General features: G+C 43.8%; 3 protein-coding genes across 3 annotated transcripts; all 3 read left to right on the plus strand.

The window, feature by feature from the left end:
• Positions 1-1,269: 1,269 nt before the first annotated feature.
• LOC308174223 (E3 ubiquitin-protein ligase TRIM35-like) lies at positions 1,270-9,250 on the plus strand (the record flags this gene model as incomplete). Its single annotated transcript, XM_080549305.1, has 5 exons — positions 1,270-1,363; positions 1,556-1,708; positions 2,804-2,991; positions 5,102-5,375; positions 8,394-9,250. The coding sequence occupies 5 exons, from the start codon at positions 1,270-1,272 to the stop codon at positions 9,248-9,250; spliced, it is 1,566 nt and encodes a 521-aa protein (XP_080405431.1).
• Positions 9,251-13,278: 4,028 nt separating this feature from the next.
• LOC308174224 (E3 ubiquitin-protein ligase TRIM35-like) lies at positions 13,279-16,712 on the plus strand (the record flags this gene model as incomplete). The annotated part of the gene is made up of 2 exons (XM_080549306.1): positions 13,279-14,155; positions 16,693-16,712. The coding sequence occupies 2 exons, from the start codon at positions 13,279-13,281 to the stop codon at positions 16,710-16,712; spliced, it is 897 nt and encodes a 298-aa protein (XP_080405432.1).
• Positions 16,713-21,005: 4,293 nt separating this feature from the next.
• On the plus strand, positions 21,006-23,878 carry LOC308174225 (E3 ubiquitin-protein ligase TRIM35-like; the record flags this gene model as incomplete). Its single annotated transcript, XM_080549307.1, has 4 exons — positions 21,006-21,882; positions 22,455-22,471; positions 23,245-23,349; positions 23,603-23,878. 4 exons carry the CDS (start codon positions 21,006-21,008, stop codon positions 23,876-23,878), a joined length of 1,275 nt encoding a protein of 424 aa, XP_080405433.1.
• Between the last annotated feature and the right edge of the window lie 2,022 nt (positions 23,879-25,900).

Consider the following 25,900-nt stretch of genomic DNA (forward strand, 5'->3'; position numbering starts at 1 on the left):
CTTTCAGGGACGCAGGTCTTGCTCTATCCTGGCAGGAACGCTGGCGAGCCTCGGTGCTCAGTCCATGGCTGTTGAGATGATTCTTTCACTCGTCCTAGGCTTGGCCACGTTTTCACTCCATGCCATGCGACGTTACGTTTTTCACTATAACTGCTCCAGTTTGGTATTCTTCTGATAGACAAGCAACCCACGATTCTGATACTGATGTTCTTTATTTTTGTGTGCACACCGTACACACAAACACCGTGAAAAACTGCAATGTGAAACAAAGCACCAATTACACATTGAAACCAGCCAGCACGGCGTTCCGACATCACATACATGTGAGAAATTACTTCAAATAAAAATGCACAGTCAAACAGTGACAAACAAAACAACGACATACCGTGTGCGCCTTCTATTCAGAACCTCAGGAGTAGCTAGAATAGTTATATACCGTCTTAAACATCAAACTGTCTTCATGACAGTGACGGAAAAACCCTTACACGTTCAGCCTCCGTCAATATATATACATCCCGTCTCATCGCGAGACCACAGTACGTGAACAGTGAGGTGACGTCAACACGTACAAGTTTAGATAAACAAAATAAACAATAATTGTACAACAATAACATATACATTTCTATAAAGAATCTTTTTACAGTAAGAAAATAAGAACATTATTATTACATCTTTACTATGACAGTTACAGTAATTGTATTTATTTTGTATACATTTAAGTAGCACTAACTGTTATTTCCTTTCTAATGGTACATTCTGGTCGGCCATCAAGTAACCATCCACAAACCAGCAAAGGTATGTTTGGCCGTCTGCTAGCTTAACGTTACCTAAGAATGGTTGTATTGCTGCGCACTGAATTTCATCGACATGTATGTTATCATTTTTGTTAATTCGTTATATTATATATGCTTGTGTCGAAAACAGTGTATTTGTGTGGTATGAAACTTAGTTTGAGAAAGTTTAGCAAGCGTGGGGGGCTTTAGCTTGTTAGAGTTGACGCTGCCATGCCAAATTGTTTCACGGTGATGGAATCGGAATCCTCTTGCGCTGGGAAACTTTGGCTAACGTTAGCTAGTTTACTATCAAGGTAACGATAGCTGGGTAGCTTGCCGCCACTGCGATGAGGAACAGTGATATTCCGACATCGCCCGGACAGTATTTGACTTGGCAGCACTATTTAGCTATAGCTGCTGAATGAGACAGATGTAGAATTAGATAGCTCAGAAAATGAAATAAGCAGCAATGTTTTGCACAGGTCCCTTGGAGAAAATGTTGGTTCACGTAGAGTGCGAGGGAGCCCTGAAATGGGTACGAGTACCAATGATGGATGACTGCTACGATTACTTCCAATTCATTCAAGAAGGTAGGGGCTGCCCACTCTTTTACACATCAAGCTAATGGGAAGACGGCTAAAAGAATGAGAACAGTAAAGAGAGTCAATGCTTTATGGAGCATTTGAATGTCACATGATGCATTGCATGTAGGCCTATATAATATATATATATATATATATAGCTATCATAACATGAGTAAGTGTTTTTGCTCTCAGTTTCAGTGAAATTCAGCCTTCCACATGGAACTGATGTGAACCTGAAGGACTCCTCAGGAGTTGATGTGGAAGCTGCCATCTTCGATGAGCTAGTGAGGGGTGCTGCAGTATCTTTCAAGGTGTTCACTGAGGAGCACTCTGGTACTTTGGAACACTCTGGTAAGAAACAGGAACGCCCCTCTCCATTGTACATTTTACATTCAGGGCCTTAAGCTGACAGTTTTATCCAAAGCGACTTTACATTTTGTGAGTAGGAAGAGAAACGACAATAACTGTGTTCACAGTATTTTAGTATTCAACGAATGTTAATACCCAGCCAACATGGGTAACATTTTGTGCAAACATAGTCCTTTTATCAGGAATTAAGGGAGCCTATTTCCTCGCCACCGAGATATATACTGTAGATACAGTGGTTTTGCTGATTTTGGCCAGGTATTAATGTAATGGATTTTGGCATGATTAGAAGATGGATGTGACTCGAGAGGCTTTGACCTGCGCTGCTTTGCAGTAGCCTTCTGATCCCTCCAATTACCGTAATTTCCGGACTATAAGCCGCTACTTTTTCCCATGCCTTGAACCCTGCGGCCTATACAATGGTGCGGCTAATCTATGGATTTTTACAGCTAACGGCCACAAGGGGGCGTTCTAAATCTATGGATTTTACCGGTCCACCACCTTACACCTCATTCTGACATACAGAGCGAGCGAACCGGCAACAAAATCATGTGCGAAACTGTCCTCATATGCAGCGTTGCGATTTTATCACGGGTATATTCCAAACCACTCAAATGAACTAGGGGTGTGAACAAACTTCTAGTATTGTTTAGCGGTTGGACGGCCCCCCATCCTGACATACAGCGACGCGAGCGAGTGAAAGTGATTAGAATGCATTCATTTCAATCAGGCTGTCCTGACATGCCGCGAGCGACGTTTTGCTGGCAGCGATGACTCTGGCCCCTCAAACAATCACCCAAACCCTTACATATGGTAATTAAACATTAAAACACCTGCGGCTTATAGTCCAGTGCGGCTTGTATATGTACACAATTGGTTTTACCCTAAATTTAGCTGGTGTGGCTTATATTCAGGTGCGCTTTATAGTCCGGAAATTACGGTACACTTTTTAACCCCCAAAGTCGACAACTAGTTGAAGCTCGTACTTATTTCACCGCTCTTGTTGCCACAATGCTAAATATACCTCAAATGGAATATTATGCAACTGAAGTTATTGTTTTGCCTCCCTTGTCCTTTTAGGTGAGAATGAGATCTCTGAGACCTCCTTCTGCTCAGATGAAGGGATGTCTTCCTCATTTCAGTCATCGTGCTCCGCATCAAGTGCCGCCAAATCCACGTCAAGTAGCTCCACTGTAATTTTAGAGAGCACCAAAACATGGAAAAGGAAACTGGTAGAAGGACCACCTGACAGCAAGGTGGCAAAAGATGTGAGTTCATAGGTTGCTGGTTGATGTCAGTCATTTTCAAAATGTGTGGTAGGTTTACATGTGATATCTGTATTGCAGACGGTCTACGTAGCTTTGCACCAAAAACCAGGGGGTGAGGATGTATTCAAAGAGTACAACAAAACCAAAAGCCTTTCTGATCAAACAAGAAGGAAACTCGTAAACATCTTGGTGGCAGATACGGTCGAGACTCATGGGTAAGTGACCAATACAATATACTCTACTTCCTTAACTGAAATACTAACAAATTTTGGTTATGTTAAACTCATCCATCCTCTTCTCAACCGTTTACACCGTTAAAAATAGCTTGAACTGTATTTCAAACTGACCTTGTTATCTCTCTCGCTATATTGCAGGAAAGTCCCACCGGTCAATGTCCGTGTTACCTATGCCCTTGGAATAGTCACCCTTTTCCCCAATTTGAAGGATCTGTCTTCACCAACTGGTTATGTGAGTTACAGTATATAGCAGGAACCTAATTTAATTAGTATGTTAAGAATTCCTAACTTGGTATCAGGATCCTGATACAGACACACCCATAGCTTCACAATGAACTACACTGAGAGGAGTTCTGCTGAACTCTAGGATTTTCCCATTTTTGCTTTGATGGATTTTAAGTATCCAATAAGGACTAGATCCTTTCTCTACTAATTTGGCAGGGGATATTGTTGTCCTCATCACATTTAGCTCAGGTCTACATTTTTGGACTAACTTTAGAATTTCAAAACAAAAATCATTTCACACCTTTCTTCCCTGTGTAGCACACATTGTTAACACATTGAGACAAAAACGAAAAAAATAGATATATTGAAAGATATATTCATATTTTTGGTCTGATGTTGCCTTGTTTTACCGGAACAGTTCTATGATCTTGCCAGTGGACAGGGTTACCTGGGCTACAGATTGAAAACAGTGCAGCGCAACATGAGAAGTGCCTCCAAAGAAACCCGGAGGAGCTCCAAGTCTTCTCATCAAGATGGCCCCAAGAGTCAGCGTGAGACATCTACACCCGCACAGCTGTCAGGTGATGAATGCAGAGAAGCAATATCCATGATGAAGCATTCAGCCGACCAATCAGTTGTCAAGGAGAAAATGAAGGCAACGTTCAAGCACCGACAGAGTATGCTACACGATCAAGACCAGTCTGCACTCGTCCTAGATCACTTCTCCCGATTCTTGGATACACCAGGCTTGGTGAGCACAATGGAGACTAGCTAGATGTACTAATAATTACATGTCATGAATTGTGCGTAATGTTTGGACATTGTTTCTGTGTGCTAGATTGACCAAGACTTCAGAATGATCTTTGGAGAAGACATATCCCGCAAGTTTATCGAGAAATGGCCAACCTTCTACAAATCTAGGGTCTTTACTGCATGCAAAGACCTTCGCCCTGGTACTCATGTGGACGATCTTTTGACTGCTCAGGAGGAATCAAATGATTCTGGTAAGTGTACATTTAATGTGGGTGTTTGTTTACCAGTCCTCATCTGCACCTATGAGCTTTGACTGTACTCATGGGATGTGGGTGTGGCCCTTCTAATCCACTAGGATGGGACAGTGACGTCACGTGGCAGCGCTCCTCCTGCTTGTTCATCTCTTGCCTCCAACTGCAAAAGGAAGGAAGACTGGAAAAGTCAGTGCCAGTGATGCTGCTGGTCATGTGATCAAGTTTGTGAAGGTACATGTTCTACACGTGGATGAAGAATGATTGTTGATTTAACCTCTGATTTGATACTCTAGGTCTGCCTAGAGTATCTCTGGGGGATAGATAAACAATTTGGTACTGTATATTTTATTCATTGTAATTCTAGGAAGAGAGCAATATTGTACCAGATTGATCATTTAAAATGTTTTTTTTTAACCAAGCAGAGTGCTGCTTCAGTTTTAATGTACTTCTAAATGGTTGAATAGACATGATCATCCATGCTAAGAGCTTACGCCAGCCCTCCATACGCCAAAAAACTACCTTTAACATACATGCATGTAATTTTGAGATGATGCCTGTCCAGGGAAGGTGGACAATGTTTTCTGTCTCTTGGGTGTGAGCACACACAAACACAAGAACAATTTCTTCTTCATCGCTCTATAGGTCGGGACGAGCATTGACGCGTTCCTCAGCAAAGTTGGATCAACACAGCCCTTTCTCCTCGCGGTCGGAGAAAAGCTGAGCAGTATCCAGAAGTTTTACATCGTCCTGGACCAGAAGGCCATTCCGTGCATGGTACAAACATCTGTGGCTGCCTTTGACGAACTGTTTAAGGCACACTTTGTGTTTGCTGTGTCCTACGACGAGGCCTTGACCAGCTTCTTCACCTTCTTTCAAACTACCGTGTATGGCATTGATGTGGGAACTGCCAAGGAGAGTCCAAGAGTCAAAGAAATCAGGGTGCGACTTCACAACATTGAGGTTTAGGGAGAACATTGAAAGATGTTTACATGCTACATTTGTAAGTTAGAGCACAGCACTAGTTCAGCTTTGTTCCAACATTTGAAGTTTACTCATGCTTTGTACCCAGGCCGTACGTTGCGTTTAAAATGCGGTGAACATGGGTGTTCATCTGTTTTTTACACTTATTGTGGATTCAAGAAACATTTATTGAGAGTACATGGAGACTGTGTAGCCTCTGGATCTACTGATCATTTTGACTCTGTTGATACTCCTGCTGTTACTACTCCTACTGATACCACTACAAATGTTGACGTAGTTGGTCATTCACTGCCAAATGCAGCTCCTATTGAAAAAAGGCAGTTATTGGATATGTGTAGCTCTATTATGGCTCAAGTACAAGCATCTGGAGTCCCTGAAAGTACTCTGCAATGTTTAGCTAGTTCAATGGAGGAGCTTGTCAAAGATGTCCATGTTCAAGCACAGGAGGCCGTTCTTAAGTGCCTTTCATCTGAAGTAACTGAACACGCCCTAGATAAAGTTAGAAACTGTTTTGAGCAGCTTGAAAATCCATTCTCACTCCTCAATACTGAAACTAAGAGGCAAAGATATTTTGAAAATAAATGGAAAATTGTTGAGCCCAAGGAACATGTTCTCGGTGTGCGTTATGATGTCCGCAAAGATAGAACAGGTCTATACAGTCAAATTCCAGTCAATGACAAATGTATGTATGTACCCATTTTGGGAACTTGAGTCAATGTTTACCAACCAGGAACTCTGCAACTGTTTTCAGGAAGTAAAGCTTCATCAAGATGGCATTTTCAAAGACATTAATGATGGTTCATACTTCCGAAATCATTCATTATTTGCACAGCAAGAACATGCGCTTCAGATTCAGCTATATTACGATGATTTCGAAACAGCCAATCCGCTCGGATCTAAAAAAGGAATACACAAACTCGGTTGTATTTATTTCATTTTAAGAAATGTACCACCCAAGCTAAATTCTGTTTTAATGAACATTCACCTTGTGGCACTTTTCCATTCAGAGGACTTGAAGAAGTATGGGTTTGGTCCAATCCTACAGCCTCTTGTGAGAGACTTAAACGTTTTAGAGACACAGGGACTCCAGACGCCCTTTTCAGATACACCGTTGAAGGGGTCTGTTATTCAGGTTACTGGTGATAATTTGGCTATACATGGCCTTTTTGGCATGGTTGAGTCGTTCAGTGCAACTTACTGTTGCCGATTTTGTTTAACCGACAAAGCAAGCTTGCAGTCAGTCTTTATTGAGGATGACCCAGATTTAACTCTTCGCACAAGGGAGCTCTATTCAGAACATTGTGAAGCTATGGCACAAAACCCTTCTCTAGTCCACTCATTTGGCGTTAAGAAAACCTGTCCTCTCAATGAACTGCAGTTTTTCCATTGCTCTGACAATTTTGCAGTGGATATTATGCATGACCTACTAGAAGGTGTTGTACAGTATGAGTTGAAGCTGGTTTTTCAGTACTTAGTGAAGGATTCTGTTTGTACTGTACATTCAATTTCAGAAAGGATTCAGAGCTTTAACTATGGATACAGTGAGAGAAAGAACAGACCTAGTACACTCAAAGTTGACGATGGTAGCAACGACCTTGGTCTCAATGCCATTCAGTCATGGTGCCTCCTGCGTAATACTCCCTTGATTTTTGGAGATCTAGTTGACCAGGACAGCAGTTTTTGGAACGTGATTCTACTTTTGATTCAGATCGTTAACATTGTATTTTCACCTATCATAACAAAAGGAATGACTTATTTTTTGAAGCACTTAATTTCTGACCATCACAAACTGTTCAAATCTGTATTTACAGATAAGAGGCTGATCCCAAAGCATCATCTGATGATTCATTATCCCAGATGTATCAGGAAAATAGGTCCACTTATACACATGTGGTGTATGAGGTTCGAGGGGAAACACAATTTCTTTAAGAGGTCTGTGAAGAACTTTAAAAACATAACCAAAACACTAGTAAAGAAACATCAGAATCAATTGGCTTTTCATTGGGAGAATTTTATTTCCAAAGATTTACATTTGGTCCCCTTAAGTATGTATTAATTAGTGAGCTAGAGGGCGGTGAGGTCTTGGAGGCTTGTGTAACTTTGAATGCATCTAGTGTCCCCACTACTTCCTGGGTGAAAAATTATGGAACAGAGTACCACATTGGAATGTATGTTTGCACTCACACTGTTGAAAATGAAATGCCTATTTTCAATAAGATTGTCAATGTCATTATTAAGGATGAAGAAGCATTGTTTTTGACCACTAAGGTCATTACGATGTATTTTGACGATCACTTGAATGCTTTCAGTATTGGTGAGGTGGATGATGTGTTCACTGTCATTAGTGTGTCTCAGTTGGTGTATTATAGACCGTATGACAGGCAGTTTTCAACTGAGAATGATGAGAGGACATACATTGTGCCCTATTGCAGTTTTGTCTGATCCCAAGTGCAGAACTTTTATTTTTATGGAATGTGCAATTTTATTATTTCATGTACAAAGTACATGGCTGGGTCAATAAAGATGACTTAACAACCATTTCTGCAATTTCTCTTGTATGTATTTAGGCTAAGTGGGAAAACTGTTTTGTTGTATCCACACTACACAGGGTTGTTCTTAACACTGTATTTTAACACCCAACACCAGTGTAGTGTGAATACAACATTTTTGGTGTTAATTGTTACATTGTGGAGTGTTGAATCACAGCAAATTTGGTGTTAAATCAACAAAAATTTGGTGTTGAATCAACACAAATTTGGTGTTTAATCAACAAAAATGTGGTGTTGAATCAACACAAATTTGGTGTTGAATCAACAAAAATTTGGTGTAAAATGTTTAACACCATCAAAAGTGTTACTTTAACACTCAATAAAGTGGATGCATATACACACTTTGCTGGTGTTAAAATTAACACTGTGGGTGTTAATTTAACACTAGTGATTTTGCTGTGCAGAGGAGGATTTCTCCTGTCCTGTGTGCTGTGACATCTTTAAAGATCCTGTCATCCTGTCCTGTAGTCACAGCTTCTGTAAAGCCTGTCTGCAGGAATACTGGGAACACAAGGAATCTCGGGAATGTCCAGTTTGTAGGAGAAGATCCTCAAAGCATGAGCCTCTTACCTTTAACCTAGCTCTAAAGAACGTGTGTGAGGCCTTCTTACAGGAGAGAAGTCAGAGAGCTGAGGCAGGGTCTGAGGTGCTGTGCAGTCTGCACGGTGAGAAACTCAAGCTCTTCTGTCTGGATGATAAACAGCCCATCTGTGTGGTGTGTCAGGCCTCAAAGAAACACAAATCTCATGACTGTGTCCCAGTAGACGAGGCTGCACAGGAACATAAGGAGGAACTCCAGACAGCTCTGAAACCCTTACAGGAGAAGCTGGAGGTCTTTAACAAAGTTAAACAAACCTGTGATGAAACATCAGAGCACATTAAGAGCCAGGCCCAGCACACAGAGAGACAGATTAAGGAGGGGTTTGAGAAACTCCACCAGTTTCTACGAGAGGAAGAGGAGGCCAGGATGGCTGCACTGAGAGAGGAAGAGGAGCAGAAGAGTCAGATGATGAAGAAGAAGACTGAGGCACTGAGCAGACAGATATCATCACTTTCAGACACAATCACAGCCTTAGAGAAGGAGCTGAAAGCTGAAGACATCTCCTTCCTGCAGAACTTCAAGGCCAGTAAGAAAAGAGCCCAGTTTACACTGCCAGACCCAGAGAAGGTTTCAGGAGCGCTGATAGACGTGGCCAAACACCTGGGCAACCTGCAGTTCAGAGTCTGGGAGAAGATGCAGAGGATTGTCAAGCATGGTTAGTACTGATGAGAACTGGATTAAGAATATCTAAAAGATTATATGAATATGTTTGTTTAGTTTAGTTTAGTTTAGTTTATTAGTTTATTATATCGAGGACAATCCTAATACATGAACCATATAAAATATAGTAAAAAAGGCAGCGTTAGCCTAGTCGGCTAATTTCCAGCTGAAGTCCCCGGCCAGTTGCAACATGGCATCCTGAAAAGTAACGTCATTAGTTAAAATAAAACATTTAAAAATTCTAAGAACACGTGGCTGAGACAGGGTACCCCAACATCACACTTGACAAAAAACACACGTAAGCAAGCTGAGGTGATTGAAGGGGCTACAACAAACACCACATACACACTTATGGGGGCAGCGACATTTCAAGCACATAGAAGCCACAGGACAATTACAGGCCACACAACATTAAGCACTTACAAACAGTTAAACAGTTAAACATTAAACAAAACAAAACATACAAAAAAAGGCATTATGGGGAGGCAGCACAGAGAGGGATTAATGAGGACAAGTATAGTTCTGTGTCAGCCAGGCTTTCATGTGTGTTGTGAAGGTGGAGTAAGTATGTATGTCTTTGAGTTGGTTGGGTAGTGAGTTCCAGTTTTCTATTGCTATCACTGAGAAGGATTGCTTACTGAAGGTGCTTTTCCTGAATGGAACTATAAGGTCGCCACGAGAGGTGCTTCTGGTGGGCCGTAAGCTGTGGTCACGCTGGTTTATGAAAGAGTTAAGCGGGGGAGGAGCTTTGTTATGCAGAATTTTATGGATGAGACAGATGTTTTTGTATTTGATGGTGTCTTCCCAGCTAAGGTATTTACATTTGTCTAGGATGGTACAGTAGTGTGTGCTGTTTGGCTTCTGGTCCATGACCTTAAGGGTCCGCTTGTATAGGGTGGCTAATGGCTTTAGGGAAGTGCTGTATGCATGGCCCCAGCTTGTCAAACAATATGTGAGGTGCGACATAATTGATGCGTCCATGTATAGTCTGGCAGCACTCATGGTCAGTGAGCTTCTGATGTACCTGAAGTTTGCCAGGCCAAACTTCACCCTACCAGACACTTTCTTGATGTGCTCTTTGAAAGTCAGGTTTGAATCAATGATGATCCCTAAATATTTGAACGACGGAACTATACTAATGTTTTGCCCTGAAATGGTTATGTTTGCCGTGGTCATATTGTGTTGTTTGGAGAAGAACATTCCTACAGTTTTATTAACATTGAGCTGGAGGCAAGAGCTGTTGAGCCATTTGGTGACCTTTTCCATAGCAGAGCTAAGTTTGGCAGCTGCCAGGTGTTTGTTCTTGTCATGCACATACAAAACAGTGTCATCAGCATACATTTGTACATGCACTTCTGGGCAGACAGATGGTAGGTCGTTGATATATAGGCTAAACAAGAGTGGGCCAAGTATAGAGCCTTGTGGTACCCCGGTGCAAGACATGATGGTAGGTGAGCGCTGATTGTTTATCTGGACTAGCTGATTTCTGTCACTGAGATATGAGTCCAACCATTTAAGGGCTGATGGCAAGAAGTTAAAGGCAGACAGCTTGGTGATAAGGACCTGGTGATTGACTGTGTCGAAGGCTTTGCGGAGATCTAAAAACACAGCACCTACAACACCTCCTCTATCAACCATACCTTTGACCTTTTCTAGGAAGTAGCAGTTGGCCGTTTCTGTAGAGTGTAGGGTCCTAAAGCCAAACTGCATTGGATGAAGGGGAAATGGGCTATTGCTTAAAAAGTGAACGAGCTGCTCTGTAACCCACTTCTCAGTGACCTTGGAGATAATGGGTAAAATACTGATTGGCCTATAGTTACCAACATCCTGGGGGTCACCTGACTTGAAGATGGGAGAAACAATAGCTGTTTTCCAGGTACTAGGGACTGTTTCCTCAAGTATTGATTGGTTGATAATTTGTGTAATGGGGTGGACTAGGTGTTCTTTCAGAGATTTCAGCATTGTCGTGTCCATTCCATAGATATCCTTCGCTGTTGAGAGTTTGAGAGATGAAATTATGACTTGGGTTTTGTGTGCCGAGATGGGCTGAATGCTGAAAGAGGGCTTGGTTTCATCAAGTTCAACATTATTGTTGGTTATTTGAGGAAAATTCTGTGCGATCTCTTTTACAGAGTCAATGAAATATGTGTTAAAAGCTACAGCTATTTGGGCTGGATCTTGTGTTAAGTTGTCATTCAGTTTCAGCTGTATCTGTTTCCTAGGCCTGTGGTTGGTTCCCATGACATTTTGGATTTGTTCCCAGATCCGTTTGGTGTTTCCCTTTGCCTCTTTGATGATAGTAATGAAGAAATTAGCTTTAGCCTTTCTGATCATTTTGGTAACCTTGTTCCGGAGGGAGGTAAACCTATGCCTGTCACTGACTAGCTGTGGCTTATTCTCCAAAGCTCTCTTCAAAGCAAAGTCTCTTTCTTTTATCAGGTTAACTATCTCGGTGTTGAACCAGGGAAGGGAGTTGTTTTTTTTCTTTCCTTTCACTTTTTGAGTAAATGTGTTGACTAGACTTTGTAGTTTGATTGCTAGTGTCTTGGAGTCTACCTCTACGCTGTTCCCAGTGAGGATGTTATTCCAACCAATCTGTTGTACTGCTCTTTCAAAGTTATCCATTTCCTTGTGGGGGATCCTTAATTGCTCAACTGGATTAAATGGATGTTTAAAACGATTCTTAGTCAATTTTCTGGACAGTAGTGTCAGGTTATGATCAGAAAGACCAGTAATGAAATTATATGTCTTGACTACTCTTTCAGGCTTGTTGCTGAAGATCAGGTCTATCTGTGTCTGGGAGGATGCAGTTATTCTAGTTGGGCCATCTAGAAGTTGTTTAAACTCCAGACCGTCTGTGAGCTGCTTAAGGGGTTTCCTAATTGACTTGTCTAGCCAGTTACGCCTTGTCTGTTACGTCCACATGTGTCCTTGTTGTGTTTCCTTCCCTTCTGTGTTCTCCTCTATCATTCTCCATCCAGGTGTTGTCAATTGGCCAATCATTCCCTCATTCATCATCCCACTCCCATCCAATCAGAAGGCTGCCCATTCTCCAATCAGAGGGCTGCCCGTCTGTTTAAATGCTCCTCCTTGTCTCCCATTGTTAGTTGACTGTTTGGTTGAGTTTTGTTTGTTAGTTTGTCTTGATTCAGTGTAAAAGTGTTGGTTTAAAAGCAGGAGGACTTTGTCAAAAGTTAAAGTAATATTTAGAGGCTCGCGCCCCGTTCAGCTGGGTGCCGTTCAGCTGGGTGCCCCGGCAGATGCTGAGTGGAGACGCTGCGGAGGAAGAGGGGGAGAGCGACGGAGATACCCCTTCTTTCTCCTCCACTCTGGCTGCTTAAGGAGTTTCATATTCATTCTTGAGGCTTGCCTTTGCTCGCTGGCTGTCTGGGGAGTTAGAACTGCCTCTCTTGTGCCTTGTGTTCCAGGCACAGAAAGCAGTCTGGTAGTGGGTCAAAACAACAGAAAATGCTGGATTTCTAAGAAGGGCAGATGACTTTGCAGGGAAAGCAGTTTGTTCTGACGTTATGCCTGTTAGCTAAAGTGTGCCTAAGCAATTAAATTACTTCTTGCCTGCTAGCCTCCTTCCAAGTTGGCCTTTATGTGTTGTTTCATTCCTGTGTTTAAGATTGAAGACAATGAAGAGGAGAAGAAGAATGTTGACTTGTTTGATATTTTATTTAAGATGTACATAATTATTTTATGGAAATGTAATCAATTGTTAAATAAATGAATGCACATTGTGGCTGTTAATAAATATCCTTATTACATAACACCTGTAATATTTTGTTACTTCTTCTTCTCCCTAGCGAACATAGAACGTAACAATTCTCCAATCAGAGGGCTGCCCGTCTGTTTAAATGCTCCTCCTTGTCTCCCATTGTTAGTTGACTGTTTGGTTGTGTTTTGTTTGTTAGTTTGTCTTGATTCAGTGTAAAAGTGTTGGTTTAAAAGCAGGAGAACTTTGTCAAAAGTTAAAGTAATATTTAGAGGCTGTTAGAGAAGAGGGACAGGGATTGTGTGACAAAATGGCTGCTAAATCATCTCTCCCAGAGGAGGATTTCTCCTGTCCTGTGTGCTGTGACATCTTTAAAGATCCTGTCATCCTGTCCTGTAGTCACAGCTTCTGTAAAGCCTGTCTGCAGGAATACTGGGAACACAAGGAATCTCGGGAATGTCCAGTTTGTAGGAGAAGATCCTCAAAGCATGAGCCTCTTACCTTTAACCTAGCTCTAAAGAACGTGTGTGAGGCCTTCTTACAGGAGAGAAGTCAGAGAGCTGAGGCAGGGTCTGAGGTGCTGTGCAGTCTGCACGGTGAGAAACTCAAGCTCTTCTGTCTGGATGATAAACAGCCCATCTGTGTGGTGTGTCAGGCCTCAAAGAAACACAAATCTCATGACTGTGTCCCAGTAGACGAGGCTGCACAGGAACATAAGGAGGAACTCCAGACAGCTCTGAAACCCTTACAGGAGAAGCTGGAGGTCTTTAACAAAGTTAAACAAACCTGTGATGAAACATCAGAGCACATTAAGAGCCAGGCCCAGCACACAGAGAGACAGATTAAGGAGGGGTTTGAGAAACTCCACCAGTTTCTACGAGAGGAAGAGGAGGCCAGGATGGCTGCACTGAGAGAGGAAGAGGAGCAGAAGAGACAGATGATGAAGAAGAAGACTGAGGCACTGAGCAGACAGATATCATCACTTTCAGACACAATCACAGCCTTAGAGAAGGAGCTGAAAGCTGAAGACATCTCCTTCCTGCAGAACTTCAAGGCCAGTAAGAAAAGAGCCCAGTTTACACTGCCAGACCCAGAGAAGGTTTCAGGAGCGCTGATAGACGTGGCCAAACACCTGGGCAACCTGCAGTTCAGAGTCTGGGAGAAGATGCAGGGGATTGTCAAGCATGGTTGGTTCATCTTTCAACATCGAGGATATCTCGATGTAAATTCTGGGCGAAACACATATACAAATACAACAGATATCCTCTTCGATGAGAGGAGGCGGATTTCTTAAAAGGGCTTCCCGTTTATAACAAGAGCAACTTCAGCAGGTTCCATGCAGACTCTGTATGTAAAGCGTCGAACCGAAGACCTTCTGTGTACCTCCCCACACGTGACTACCCCTCAGAGCAGACTGAAGCCTGCTACATCTACTCTGCTCTGCTGGCTGAAGCCTGCTACATCTACTCCTCAGTTTCTCCAGTAAAAAAAAAAAAAACAAAAAAACGTTTTAGTAGAAGGCGATAATAGGGAGAAGGTTTTTCCTTCTATCAGTGGCCCCGGGCCCGAGCTAGAGTACTCTTCCTGCAACGAATAGTGGACTGCTGATTCACATGCTTAGTATTCAAATGTATTGATTGTAAGTCGCTTTGGAATAAGGCGTCTGCTAAATGCCAAAAATGTAAATGTAAATGCTAGCTGAGGCCTGCTACATCTACTCTGCTCTGCTAGCTGAAGCCTGCTACATCTACTCTGCTCTGCTAGCTGAAGCCTGCTACATCTACTCTGCTCTGCTGGCTGAAGCCTGCTACATCTACTCTGCTCTGCTAGCTGAAGCCTGCTACATCTACTCTGCTCTGCTAGCTGAAGCCTGCTACATCTACTCTGCTCTGCTAGCTGAAGCCTGCTACATCTACTCTGCTCTGCTAGCTGAAGCCTGCTACATCTACAATGTTGTTTTTTACTCTTGTCGTGTTCAGTTTGTTAACTGGATGGGATTCTACTATTAATGACAAATGTCGGGCCTACAACTTGAAAGACTTGTTCTCACAGTTGGTCATTCCGTGCAGTGAAACCCTTGTTTTTGGTGTACTCTCCCAGTCCCCACTCCACTGTGTCCCGAACTCTCTCAGCTACGCAGTCTTTGCAAACTGGCGGCAGCTTGTCAGTCTCACTGCTCTAAAAGACTGCTTCACAATCTCATCTGCGGACACTCTCCTGGACGTCACTGCCTCCAAGGACTCTCAGTCTCTACTGAACCCTCCATTCATGGTGAGAAAGAGACTTCTTGTTCTTTTGTTGCTTTTGATGTCAGGAAATGTTCAGCCAAATCCTGGCCCCATGTCTGCTAACCCTACCATTTGTAACACACCAGATGATTTTAAGAATATGCACGGGTTACGTTTCATTCACATTAATGCACGCAGTCTCTTACCTAAAATGGATATGATACGTATATGGGCAGAATCGACTGGTGCTCACATTATTGTTGTCTCTGAGACCTGGCTCTCAAAGTCCATATCAGATAGGGATGTTGCTCTAGATGGGTTTAATCTCTACCGCTCTGATCGTCCCCGGAGAGGCGGGGGCGTGGCTATCTATGTTAGATCATTTCTCGCTGCTCATGTCCTGCTTTCTACATCTGCTACTAAGCAATTTGAATTGTTAGCCTTGAATCTGTCTGGAGGTCAACACCTAACCGTTGTTGGCTGCTATAGGCCCCCATCAGCCTCCCCTGATACATTGCCCTCCTTAATGCAGCTCCTGTCTCAGCTTCATTTTAATGAAATCGTCCTCATAGGGGACCTAAACTGGAACTGGCTCTCCATAGCTTCAGATGACTTTAAAGCCCATTGCTTGTCTTTTGATTTCACCATCACCATCATCATTCACCAAATCATTGAAGGCCCCACACGGCTAAATCCCAAACGTCCAGACAAATCGACGCTTCTGGACTTATTTATCACTAATAGGCCGCATAAATTCACTGCAGTTAGTGTTTTTGCAAATGACCTCAGTGATCATTGTGTAATTGGAGCTATCAGGGATAGCAAAATCCCTCGTTCTAAGCCCCGTGTCATTCAGAAGAGAGATCAAAAGAACTTCATAGAGCAACTTTCCTCCATGACCTGCAGCAGGTTCGTTGGGACCGTATTTTCCTGATTGGTGATGTTGACCTCGCCTGGGAATATTTTCACGATAGTTTTAGCTGTCTTATTAACAAGCATGCTCCCTTTCGGCGCTTCAGGGTTAAAGGTCGAAACACCCCCTGGTTCTCTAGCGAGCTGTCATCCCTCCTTCACAAAAGAAACCGGCTCTGGGCCGCTGCCAGGCAGTCCGACTCTGAAGCTGATTGGCTTTCTTTTCGGCAGGTGAGAAATAACTTCACTGCTTCTGTCAAAACAGCAAAAAGTGATTTCTATCTTTCACGTTCCACAGATAATCTGAATGACCCCAGAAAGTTTTGGAACACAGTTAAGTCCCTCTCTGCCAACTCCGGTCCTGCTGAGCTACCTTCCCAAATTATCGACAACTCAGTACCAGTGTTTGATAAATCGGAGATGCTTAACTGTTTCAACAAACACTTTATAGCCTCCGGTTTACTGTTTGATTCCTTATCAGGAGCCAACTCCCCACCGTCCGGTCCCCCTCCTCCTCCTTTGTCGAAAACCTCTGGTAGTCTCCCTGGGCACCACTCTTTCTCGTTCTCCCCCTTCTCTGTCAGTGATGTCTGGAAAGCCTTAAGAGAGTTAGACCCTAGGAAATCGGCAGGTCCTGACAATCTTCCTCCTCTCTTTCTGCGCCTTGCTGCAGATTTCATTACAGAACCTGTATCACACATTTTCAATTTATCTATTTCTAACAATGTGATGCCAGAGGTCTGGAAAACCGCTTTTGTGCTCCCACTTCTGAAGGGGGGTGACCCAAAATGTTTGAACAACTACAGACCAATTTCAAAGCTTTCTGTCCTAGCCAAGGTCCTTGAGCGACTAATTAACGATCAGATCAAGGACTTCCTAGATTCACACAACATCCTATCGCCCCTTCAGTCTGGTTTTAGGAAACAGCACAGCACAGTGTCTGCTGCTGTCAAAGTGGTTAATGATATTACTGAGGCTTTGGATAAGAAGAATCTCTGTGCTGCACTTTTTATCGACTTGTCTAAAGCCTTTGACACCGTCGATCATGCCATCTTATGCCAGCGCCTCTCTGATATTGGGCTGTCCCCTCATGCTGTTGGCTGGTTCTCCAACTACCTGTCACAACGGAAACAGTCTGTGCAGTTTGGTGATCTCTCATCCAACTTGCTCACTGTTTCCAATGGGGTGCCACAGGGTTCGGTCTTGGGGCCAACTCTCTTCACCATTTATATAAATGAAATAGGTTTAATCTCTAATGCTGCTGTTCATTTGTATGCGGATGACACAATCTTGTATTGCTTTGCATCCTCTATCAACCGTGCCTTCGAGGCTTTGCAGACTGCTTTTGATGCCCTTCAGTCCCAGCTGTTTCAGCTCAGACTGGTGTTGAATACAGGGAAGACCAAAGTCATGCATTTTTCCAATAACAAGCTGGTGCCAAGTGCTCTTCCTGACATTGTTTCATGTCAGGGTTCCCCTATTGAGCTTGTACCAAACTACAAATACCTTGGCATTCAACTGGACGACAGCCTCTCTTTTCAATTGCATATAGACAACCTTCTAAAGAAACTAAAATTGAAGCTAAGCTTTTTCTTTAGAAACAAGTATTGTTTCTCAGCTGCTGCAAGAAAACGTCTGGTTGCTGCCACCTTTCTGCCTCTCTTGGACTACGGTGATGTCTTGTACATGAATGCCTCTGCTACCTCTCTTCAACATCTGGATGCAGTTTACCATGGCGCGTTAAGATTCATTACAGGCTGTAAACCCCTTATACATCACTGTGTGCTATACTCTCTGGTTAACTGGTCATCTCTCTCTATCCGCCGAACCCTTCACTGGTATATCTTCATTTACAAATCCATCCTTGGTCTGCTCCCTTCCTACCTTTCTAACCACCTGTCACGCAAGCAATCCGTCTACGGCCTTCGCACACAGGACATCATCACATACTCCATCCCCTTGGTCCGGACCATGAAAGGCAAAAGGGCGTTCTCATTTGCAGCCCCTTCCTCTTGGAATTCATTACAGCAGAGTCTGAAACTGTCTCAGCTGATGCCTCTCTCCAGTTTCAAGCTCTTGCTGAGAGGCATACAGTGCGAGTCCATGATCTGTTCTTGCTATTAAGTTGACCCTCCCTTTTGCCCATGCATTACTGACCCCTCCCTGTCCCTAGATCTTTAGCTGTCTAGTTTTAGGTTTTTGTAGTTTTAGCTTAGTTTTAGATTATCTTAGACTATTTTAGACTATTTTTAGTTTTAGACAATGTAGTTTGTAGTTTAGTTGTTACACTATGTAGGCCAGGTTTTTGTAATGTATTTGTTTGTGGTGGATGTTGTATGCCTGTGAACAGGTCACACTTGAAAATGAGCCCGTGGGGCTCAATGTGTTTCAACCGGTATAAATAAAGGTTAAAAAAAATAAAAAATAAAAAAAAGGTTAGTACTGATGAGAACTGGATTAAGAATATCTAATAGATTATATGAATATGTTTGTTACGTCCACATGTGTCCTTGTTGTGTTTCCTTCCCTTCTGTGTTCTCCTCTATCATTCTCCATCCAGGTGTTGTCAATTGGCCAATCATTCCCTCATTCATCATCCCACTCCCATCCAATCAGAAGGCTGCCCATTCTCCAATCAGAGGGCTGCCGTCTGTTTAAATGCTCCTCCTTGTCTCCCATTGTTAGTTGACTGTTTGGTTGTGTTTTGTTTGTTAGTTTGTCTTGATTCAGTGTAAAAGTGTTGGTTTAGATTCAATCTGCGTTCGCCCTTCGCCATTTTATCCTCCTGCTGCGTTTTCACTTGCAACTGCCGACTGGAGTGACATCAGAGAGCTGCCCGTTGGAGCCCAACAGGAGAAGTAGCAACTACAGTGAGAGAGGAGAGAAAGACTGGAGTGAGATCAGAGAGCCCGTTGGAGCCCAACAGGAGAAGTAGCAACTACAGTGAGAGAGGAGAGAAAGACTGGAGTGAGATCAGAGAGCCCGTTGGAGCCCAACAGGAGAAGTAGCAACTACAGTGAGAGAGGAGAGAAAGACTGGAGTGACATCAGAGAGCTGCCCGTTGGAGCCCAACAGGAGAAGTAGCAACTACAGTGAGAGAGGAGAGAAAGACTGGAGTGAGATCAGAGAGCTGCCCGTTGGAGCCCAACAGGAGAAGTAGCAGCTACAGTGAGAGAGGAAAGAAAGACTGGAGTGAGATCAGAGAGCTGCCCGTTGGAGCCCAACAGGAGAAGTAGCAACTACAGTGAGAGAGGAGAGAAAGACTGTAGTGAGATCAGAGAGCCCGTTGGAGCCCAACAGGAGAAGCAGCAACTACAGTGAGAGAGGAGAGAAAGACTGGAGTGAGATCAGAGAGCTGCCCGTTGGAGCCCAACAGGAGAAGTAGCAACTACAGTGAGAGAGGAGAGAAAGACTGGAGTGAGATCAGAGAGCTGCCCGTTGGAGCCCAACAGGAGAAGTAGCAACTACAGTGAGAGAGGAGAGAAAGACTGGAGTGAGATCAGAGAGCTGCCCGTTGGAGCCCAACAGGAGAAGTAGCAACTACAGTGAGAGAGGAGAGAAAGACTGGAGTGAGATCAGAGAGCTGCCCGTTGGAGCCCAACAGGAGAAGTAGCAACTACAGTGAGAGAGGAGAGAAAGACTGGAGTGAGATCAGAGAGCCCGTTGGAGCCCAACAGGAGAAGCAGCAACTACAGTGAGAGAGGAGAGGTTCATCTTTCAACATCGAGGATATCATAAGAACTTCAGGAGATGGCAACGTCGAACCCAAGTTTGAGCAGTTTAGTGACTGAACTAAAAAAGCTGCATGGAAAGAGGATGCTGGAGAAGCAGGCCCAGTCGCTCAAAGATTCACTGCAGGGGAAGGAGGGAGTGAAGATGAAGAACAACGACCACATCAACCTGAAGGTGGCGGGACAGGACGGGTCTGTGGTCCGTTTCAAGGTCAAGAGACACACGCCGCTCAGCAAGCTGATGAAGGCCTACTGTGAAAGACAGGGATTGACCATGACACGGATCCGGTTCAGGTTCGACGGACAGCCAATCAAGGAGACGGACACACCTGCACAGTTGGCAATGGAGGATGACGATCAAATCGATGCTTTCCAGCAACAGACCGGAGGCCACTAAAAGTGTCATGTACCCCGCCACCCTGTATCTGCGCTTTGTCTCACCGCATCTCGTCCTCACTTGTGCCCAGAACCTGTGAGGTTTAATATCAAGTCTTAAATATGTTAATAAAGCCAAGTCTTCAATATTTTCAAGGCAAGTGAAGTCTTAAATATTTTCAAGGCAAGGGACTCAGTGGTACAAAGTCCTTCAGCATTTTATTAAGGCAGTGGAACCTACATTTCGTTTTAGGGGATAGAACCTCACTTGTGTGACTGTTACTAAACATTTTATCTATTTATTTCTTACATTTGTTTCTCTTCTTTTATTGCATTTTATCTTTACTTCTTTTTACTGTTTTATCTAGTTCCCCTGCTTTTATATAAATGTTATGCTTGTATATGTTTTTATATTCACTTTATGTTTTTATCCCTGTTGTAAAGCACTTTAAGCTGCATTTCTTGTGTGAAAGGTACTTTTTTTTGTCTGTTGTCTATTGGGCACTTCCTTGTTTTTGTCATTGCGTGACATTAGAATTATAAGGTTCTATCTCTGTTTTTGGTCAAAATTGAGTTTTTTTACATAATCTGATCCATTAGGTGTTTATTAATGCCTGTGTTGTTATTTTTAAAATGTCTCTAGTTCATGTTTATTGTGATATGTATTAATACAGTGCCATTCTTCAAAAAAAAAAAAAAAAAATGTTGGTTTAAAAGCAGGAGAACTTTGTCAAAAGTTAAAGTAATATTTAGAGGCTGTTAGAGAAGAGGGACAGGGATTGTGTGACAAAATGGCTGCTAAATCATCTCTCCCAGAGGAGGATTTCTCCTGTCCTGTGTGCTGTGACATCTTTAAAGATCCTGTCATCCTGTCCTGTAGTCACAGCTTCTGTAAAGCCTGTCTGCAGGAATACTGGGAACACAAGGAATCTCGGGAATGTCCAGTTTGTAGGAGAAGATCCTCAAAGCATGAGCCTCTTACCTTTAACCTAGCTCTAAAGAACGTGTGTGAGGCCTTCTTACAGGAGAGAAGTCAGAGAGCTGAGGCAGGGTCTGAGGTGCTGTGCAGTCTGCACGGTGAGAAACTCAAGCTCTTCTGTCTGGATGATAAACAGCCCATCTGTGTGGTGTGTCAGGCCTCAAAGAAACACAAATCTCATGACTGTGTCCCAGTAGACGAGGCTGCACAGGAACATAAGGAGGAACTCCAGACAGCTCTGAAACCCTTACAGGAGAAGCTGGAGGTCTTTAACAAAGTTAAACAAACCTGTGATGAAACATCAGAGCACATTAAGAGCCAGGCCCAGCACACAGAGAGACAGATTAAGGAGGGGTTTGAGAAACTCCACCAGTTTCTACGAGAGGAAGAGGAGGCCAGGATGGCTGCACTGAGAGAGGAAGAGGAGCAGAAGAGTCAGATGATGAAGAAGAAGACTGAGGCACTGAGCAGACAGATATCATCACTTTCAGACACAATCACAGCCTTAGAGAAGGAGCTGAAAGCTGAAGACATCTCCTTCCTGCAGAACTTCAAGGCCAGTAAGAAAAGAGCCCAGTTTACACTGCCAGACCCAGAGAAGGTTTCAGGAGCGCTGATAGACGTGGCCAAACACCTGGGCAACCTGCAGTTCAGAGTCTGGGAGAAGATGCAGGGGATTGTCAAGCATGGTTAGTACTGATGAGAACTGGATTAAGAATATCTAATAGATGATATGAATATGTTTGTTACGTCCACATGTGTCCTTGTTGTGTTTCCTTCCCTTCTGTGTTCTCCTCTATCATTCTCCATCCAGGTGTTGTCAATTGGCCAATCATTCCCTCATTCATCATCCCACTCCCATCCAATCAGAAGGCTGCCCATTCTCCAATCAGAGGGCTGCCCGTCTGTTTAAATGCTCCTCCTTGTCTCCCATTGTTAGTTGACTGTTTGGTTGTGTTTTGTTTGTTAGTTTGTCTTGATTCAGTGTAAAAGTGTTGGTTTAAAAGCAGGAGAATTTTGTCAAAAGTTAAAGTAATATTTAGAGGCTCGCGCCCCGTTCAGCTGGGTGCCGTTCAGCTGGGTGCCCCGGCAGATGCTGAGTGGAGACGCTGCGGAGGAAGAGGGGGAGAGTGACGGAGATACCCCTTCTTTCTCCTCCACTCTGGCTGCTTAAGGAGTTTCATATTCATTCTTGAGGCTTGCCTTTGCTCGCTGGCTGTCTGGGGAACTAGAACTGCCTCTCTTGTGCCTTGTGTTCCAGGCACAGAAAGCAGTCTGGTAGTGGGTCAAAACAACAGAAAATGCTGGATTTCTAAGGGCAGATGACTTTGCAGGGAAAGCAGTTTGTTCTGACGTTATGCCTGTTAGCTAAAGTGTGCCTAAGCAATTAAATTACTTCTTGCCTGCTAGCCTCCTTCCAAGTTGGCCTTTATGTGTTGTTTCATTCCTGTGTTTAAGATTGAAGACAATGTAGGAGAGATGCGAGAAAAAAAAAGAGTGGTTCGGCTGCCACAAATCTGCAAATCTAGTCACAAATATTTTGAAAGTAACATAAAAGTGATATTTTAATAATATTGTTTTCAATTGATGTTAATCAATGCCTGTATTAATGTTGATTACTGCCAATTTATGTTGCCTTGTATAAAAGTATAATAATTTAGTGATTCGATTTAAGTTTCAACATTTTAAAGCTTTATAATGTCATTTTTGGAAGCAAAAACGTGTTACCAGGTTATGGTAAAAAAAATATACTTTCCACCACTTGGATTTCTTAAGACTTTTTATACGTCATATAGGAGACATTTATGAGCAATAAACAGTTGAAAGATTTTCTGTTGCAATTTGTCTGAGGTTCCCTCCTCTTTTCTCACAAAATGCCTGTACTATATACCGTATATCTAAATGACAATCAGAGCAACTTGAATTACGTGTGTGCAGCCTTTGGCTCAAAAGTTATCAACGTTTCATTTCCAGAGTCTCTTTTGACAATCTCTTAAGACTTAAGACATAAGACTTTAACATTTTAAATTTCCTTGAGCCGTTTCTTGAAGAGGCCCGACCGCTCCCACCCCACGCGCATCTCCCTGGTCTTCTACCAGCACAAGAACCTGAACCAGCCCGTCCACGGCCTGGCCATGTGGGAGGCCAAGATGAATGTGCACGCGGAGCGGGCGCGGCAGAGGCAGCAGGAGGCCGCTCTACTGGGCCTCTCCCAGGAGGAGATCAAGGCATACGGCAAAAAGCGCAAGTACGGGGCGGCGGCAGGGGCTAGTCCGGGACCAGGCCAGACCAAGGACAAGAGAGAGGGGCCCGTGACGCGGCACGCCCCCTCTCCCCTTCCCCCCCCCACCACCGCCTCTCTCCCAGGTGTGCACCCTGACGAAAGAGGACAACCGCAAGGTGGGGGAGATCCCCGAGGACGAGCAGCTCCATGTGCTGCCCCTCTACAAGGTCTCGCTCACCGACGAGCACGGCAGCGAGGAGGGCCAGCGGCAGAAGATGAAGTCCGGTGCCATCCAGGTGCTGGACAACTTCCGCCGCGCCGTCCGCAAGCTCCCCGAGCCGGCCAAGTCCTGCCGACAGCGCCGCCTGGAGGCCAAGAAGGCCGCCTCGGAGAAGAAAACCGCGGTCGTCAAAACACACAACTTCCTGGACCCCAACATTGGCGGCGTGGCAGTGTTATAGACTACAGGTGTTATAGACTACAGGTGTTATACACTACAGGTGTTATACACTACAGATGTTATAGGGGACAGGTGTATCCGATTATTAATGTCATCTTCTTTATCATCACTACAGGAAGAGTATCGACAGTCATGGGCAGAGCTGAGTGAGGATTGCTGGAACAGTTTAATACGATGTCATGTTCAGTTTGTACAATGTCAAGAGCCGAACTATTCTATTTTGTTAGCAGAAGTGTTCACCATTAGCTGGATTTCCAACTTGTATTGGATTATTTGGAGTTACGCTCCTGACCAATAACATGTTATGGACTTATCACACAGTCAGGCTTGACACGGACACTGGTTAAGTGTTTACAACAAGAAAGTTAGTAGTTTGGACGATTCTTTTGAGGCACGTCGCTCCCGTGCCGAGTCTCATGCTAAGTCATCGCCTCTAGTGCGTTAAAAGAGGTTTTAATCTTGTGAAAAATGTGATATTGGTTTTGTTTAAATTGTTTAAAAATGTGATGTTGTTTTGTTTTCTAGATTGTTCTAGGCAGTGTGTCGGTGATTGGATTTGAGACTGGAAGCATATAGTTTTTTGACCGTAGTCGTAGTTGCAAAACATAGTTTACGAAATTCACAATCTTGCTCATGTAAAGGAGATCTTACCTGTGGAAATTGGAATAAAACTTTTGATATCTTTTTACATCGGAGTCCTGTGGATTTTTGGTATTCTAAACGAAGGAGTGCAACACACACGAGTAGCTAACTGTAGCAGCTAAAAGTCCATCGTCGGCCCCTCACATTAGTCAAAAAACGATATGCTATAAACTGGTTCATACTTCTGTATTTAACTTATCTTTTGGAAGACAGCCGTGTGTGGACTGCGGCTGAGAAGAGGACCGAAGTGAAGTCAGAATTCCCATAAACGTGTGTTCATCATCCCCGTGTCAGAAATGAACGGTCAAGCCGATATGGAGGTGGATTACAAGAGGAAATACAAAAACCTTAAACACAAATTGAATTTTCTGGTTTATGAGCAGGAATGTTTTCAGGAAGAACTTAGAAGATCTCAGAGAAAGCTGCTTAAAGTTTCCGGAGACAAAAGCTTTCTTCTCGACAGACTGTTACAATATGAGAGGGTGGACGAGGACTCTTCAGACTCAGATGCTACAGCATCCTCAGAGAACAGTGAAGGAGAGGGACACAGGGATAGGGAAAGAGAGAGAGATGGAGGAAAGAAGAGAAGGAGTAGTCCTGGTGTTACCCTTCCTTCATCCTCATCCCCTCATCTTTCCCTCCTTTCACGCCCTGGAGTGAACTCCCTTCAGTCTGCAGGCACTACGCCCTACCTCAACACGTTGCCCTTCCCACCGGAGTATTTGGCTCCCCCAGCTGAGCGAATGAAGAAAGAGAGAAAGACAAAGACGCCCAAAACACAGGAAAGAGACGTCGGGGAAGGTGGTGGCCCCCCTGGCGCCCCCCCCCCCCCCCCGCGGCCAGCGCCCCGTTCAGCTGGGTGCCCCGGCAGATGCCCCGGCACATTATGAGTATTTAGTCATGCCCTTTGGTCTCGCTAATGCACCCGCAGTATTTCAAGCACTAGTCAACGACGTACTGCGGGATTTGATTGGTCATTCGGTTTTTGTGTACCTTGACGATATCCTAATTTTTTCCAAAGACATTACTCAACATCAACATCATGTCCGTCAAGTCCTCCAGCACCTCCTCCACCACCAGTTATTTGTCAAGGCAGAGAAATGTGTCTTTCACGCCGACACAGTGTCATTCCTGGGGTTCATTATAACACGGGGGGATTTAAGCATGGACCCTGCCAAGGTTAGTGCGGTGTTAGACTGGCCCCGCCCCTCCTCTTTGAAACAGTTACAGCGGTTCCTAGGGTTTGCTAATTTTTATAGACGCTTTATCCGCAATTTTAGTGCCCTAGCTGCCCCTTTAACTGCCCTCACCAGGTCTACCCTCCGTACGTTCGCCTGGTCCTCGGAGGCGGAGGCCGCCTTCGTGGACCTCAAGCAACGGT

The sequence above is a fragment of the Nansenia antarctica genome, assembly GCF_963989245.1.
Source record: "Nansenia antarctica genome assembly, chromosome: 19".
Classification (NCBI taxonomy): domain Eukaryota; kingdom Metazoa; phylum Chordata; class Actinopteri; order Argentiniformes; family Microstomatidae; genus Nansenia; species Nansenia antarctica.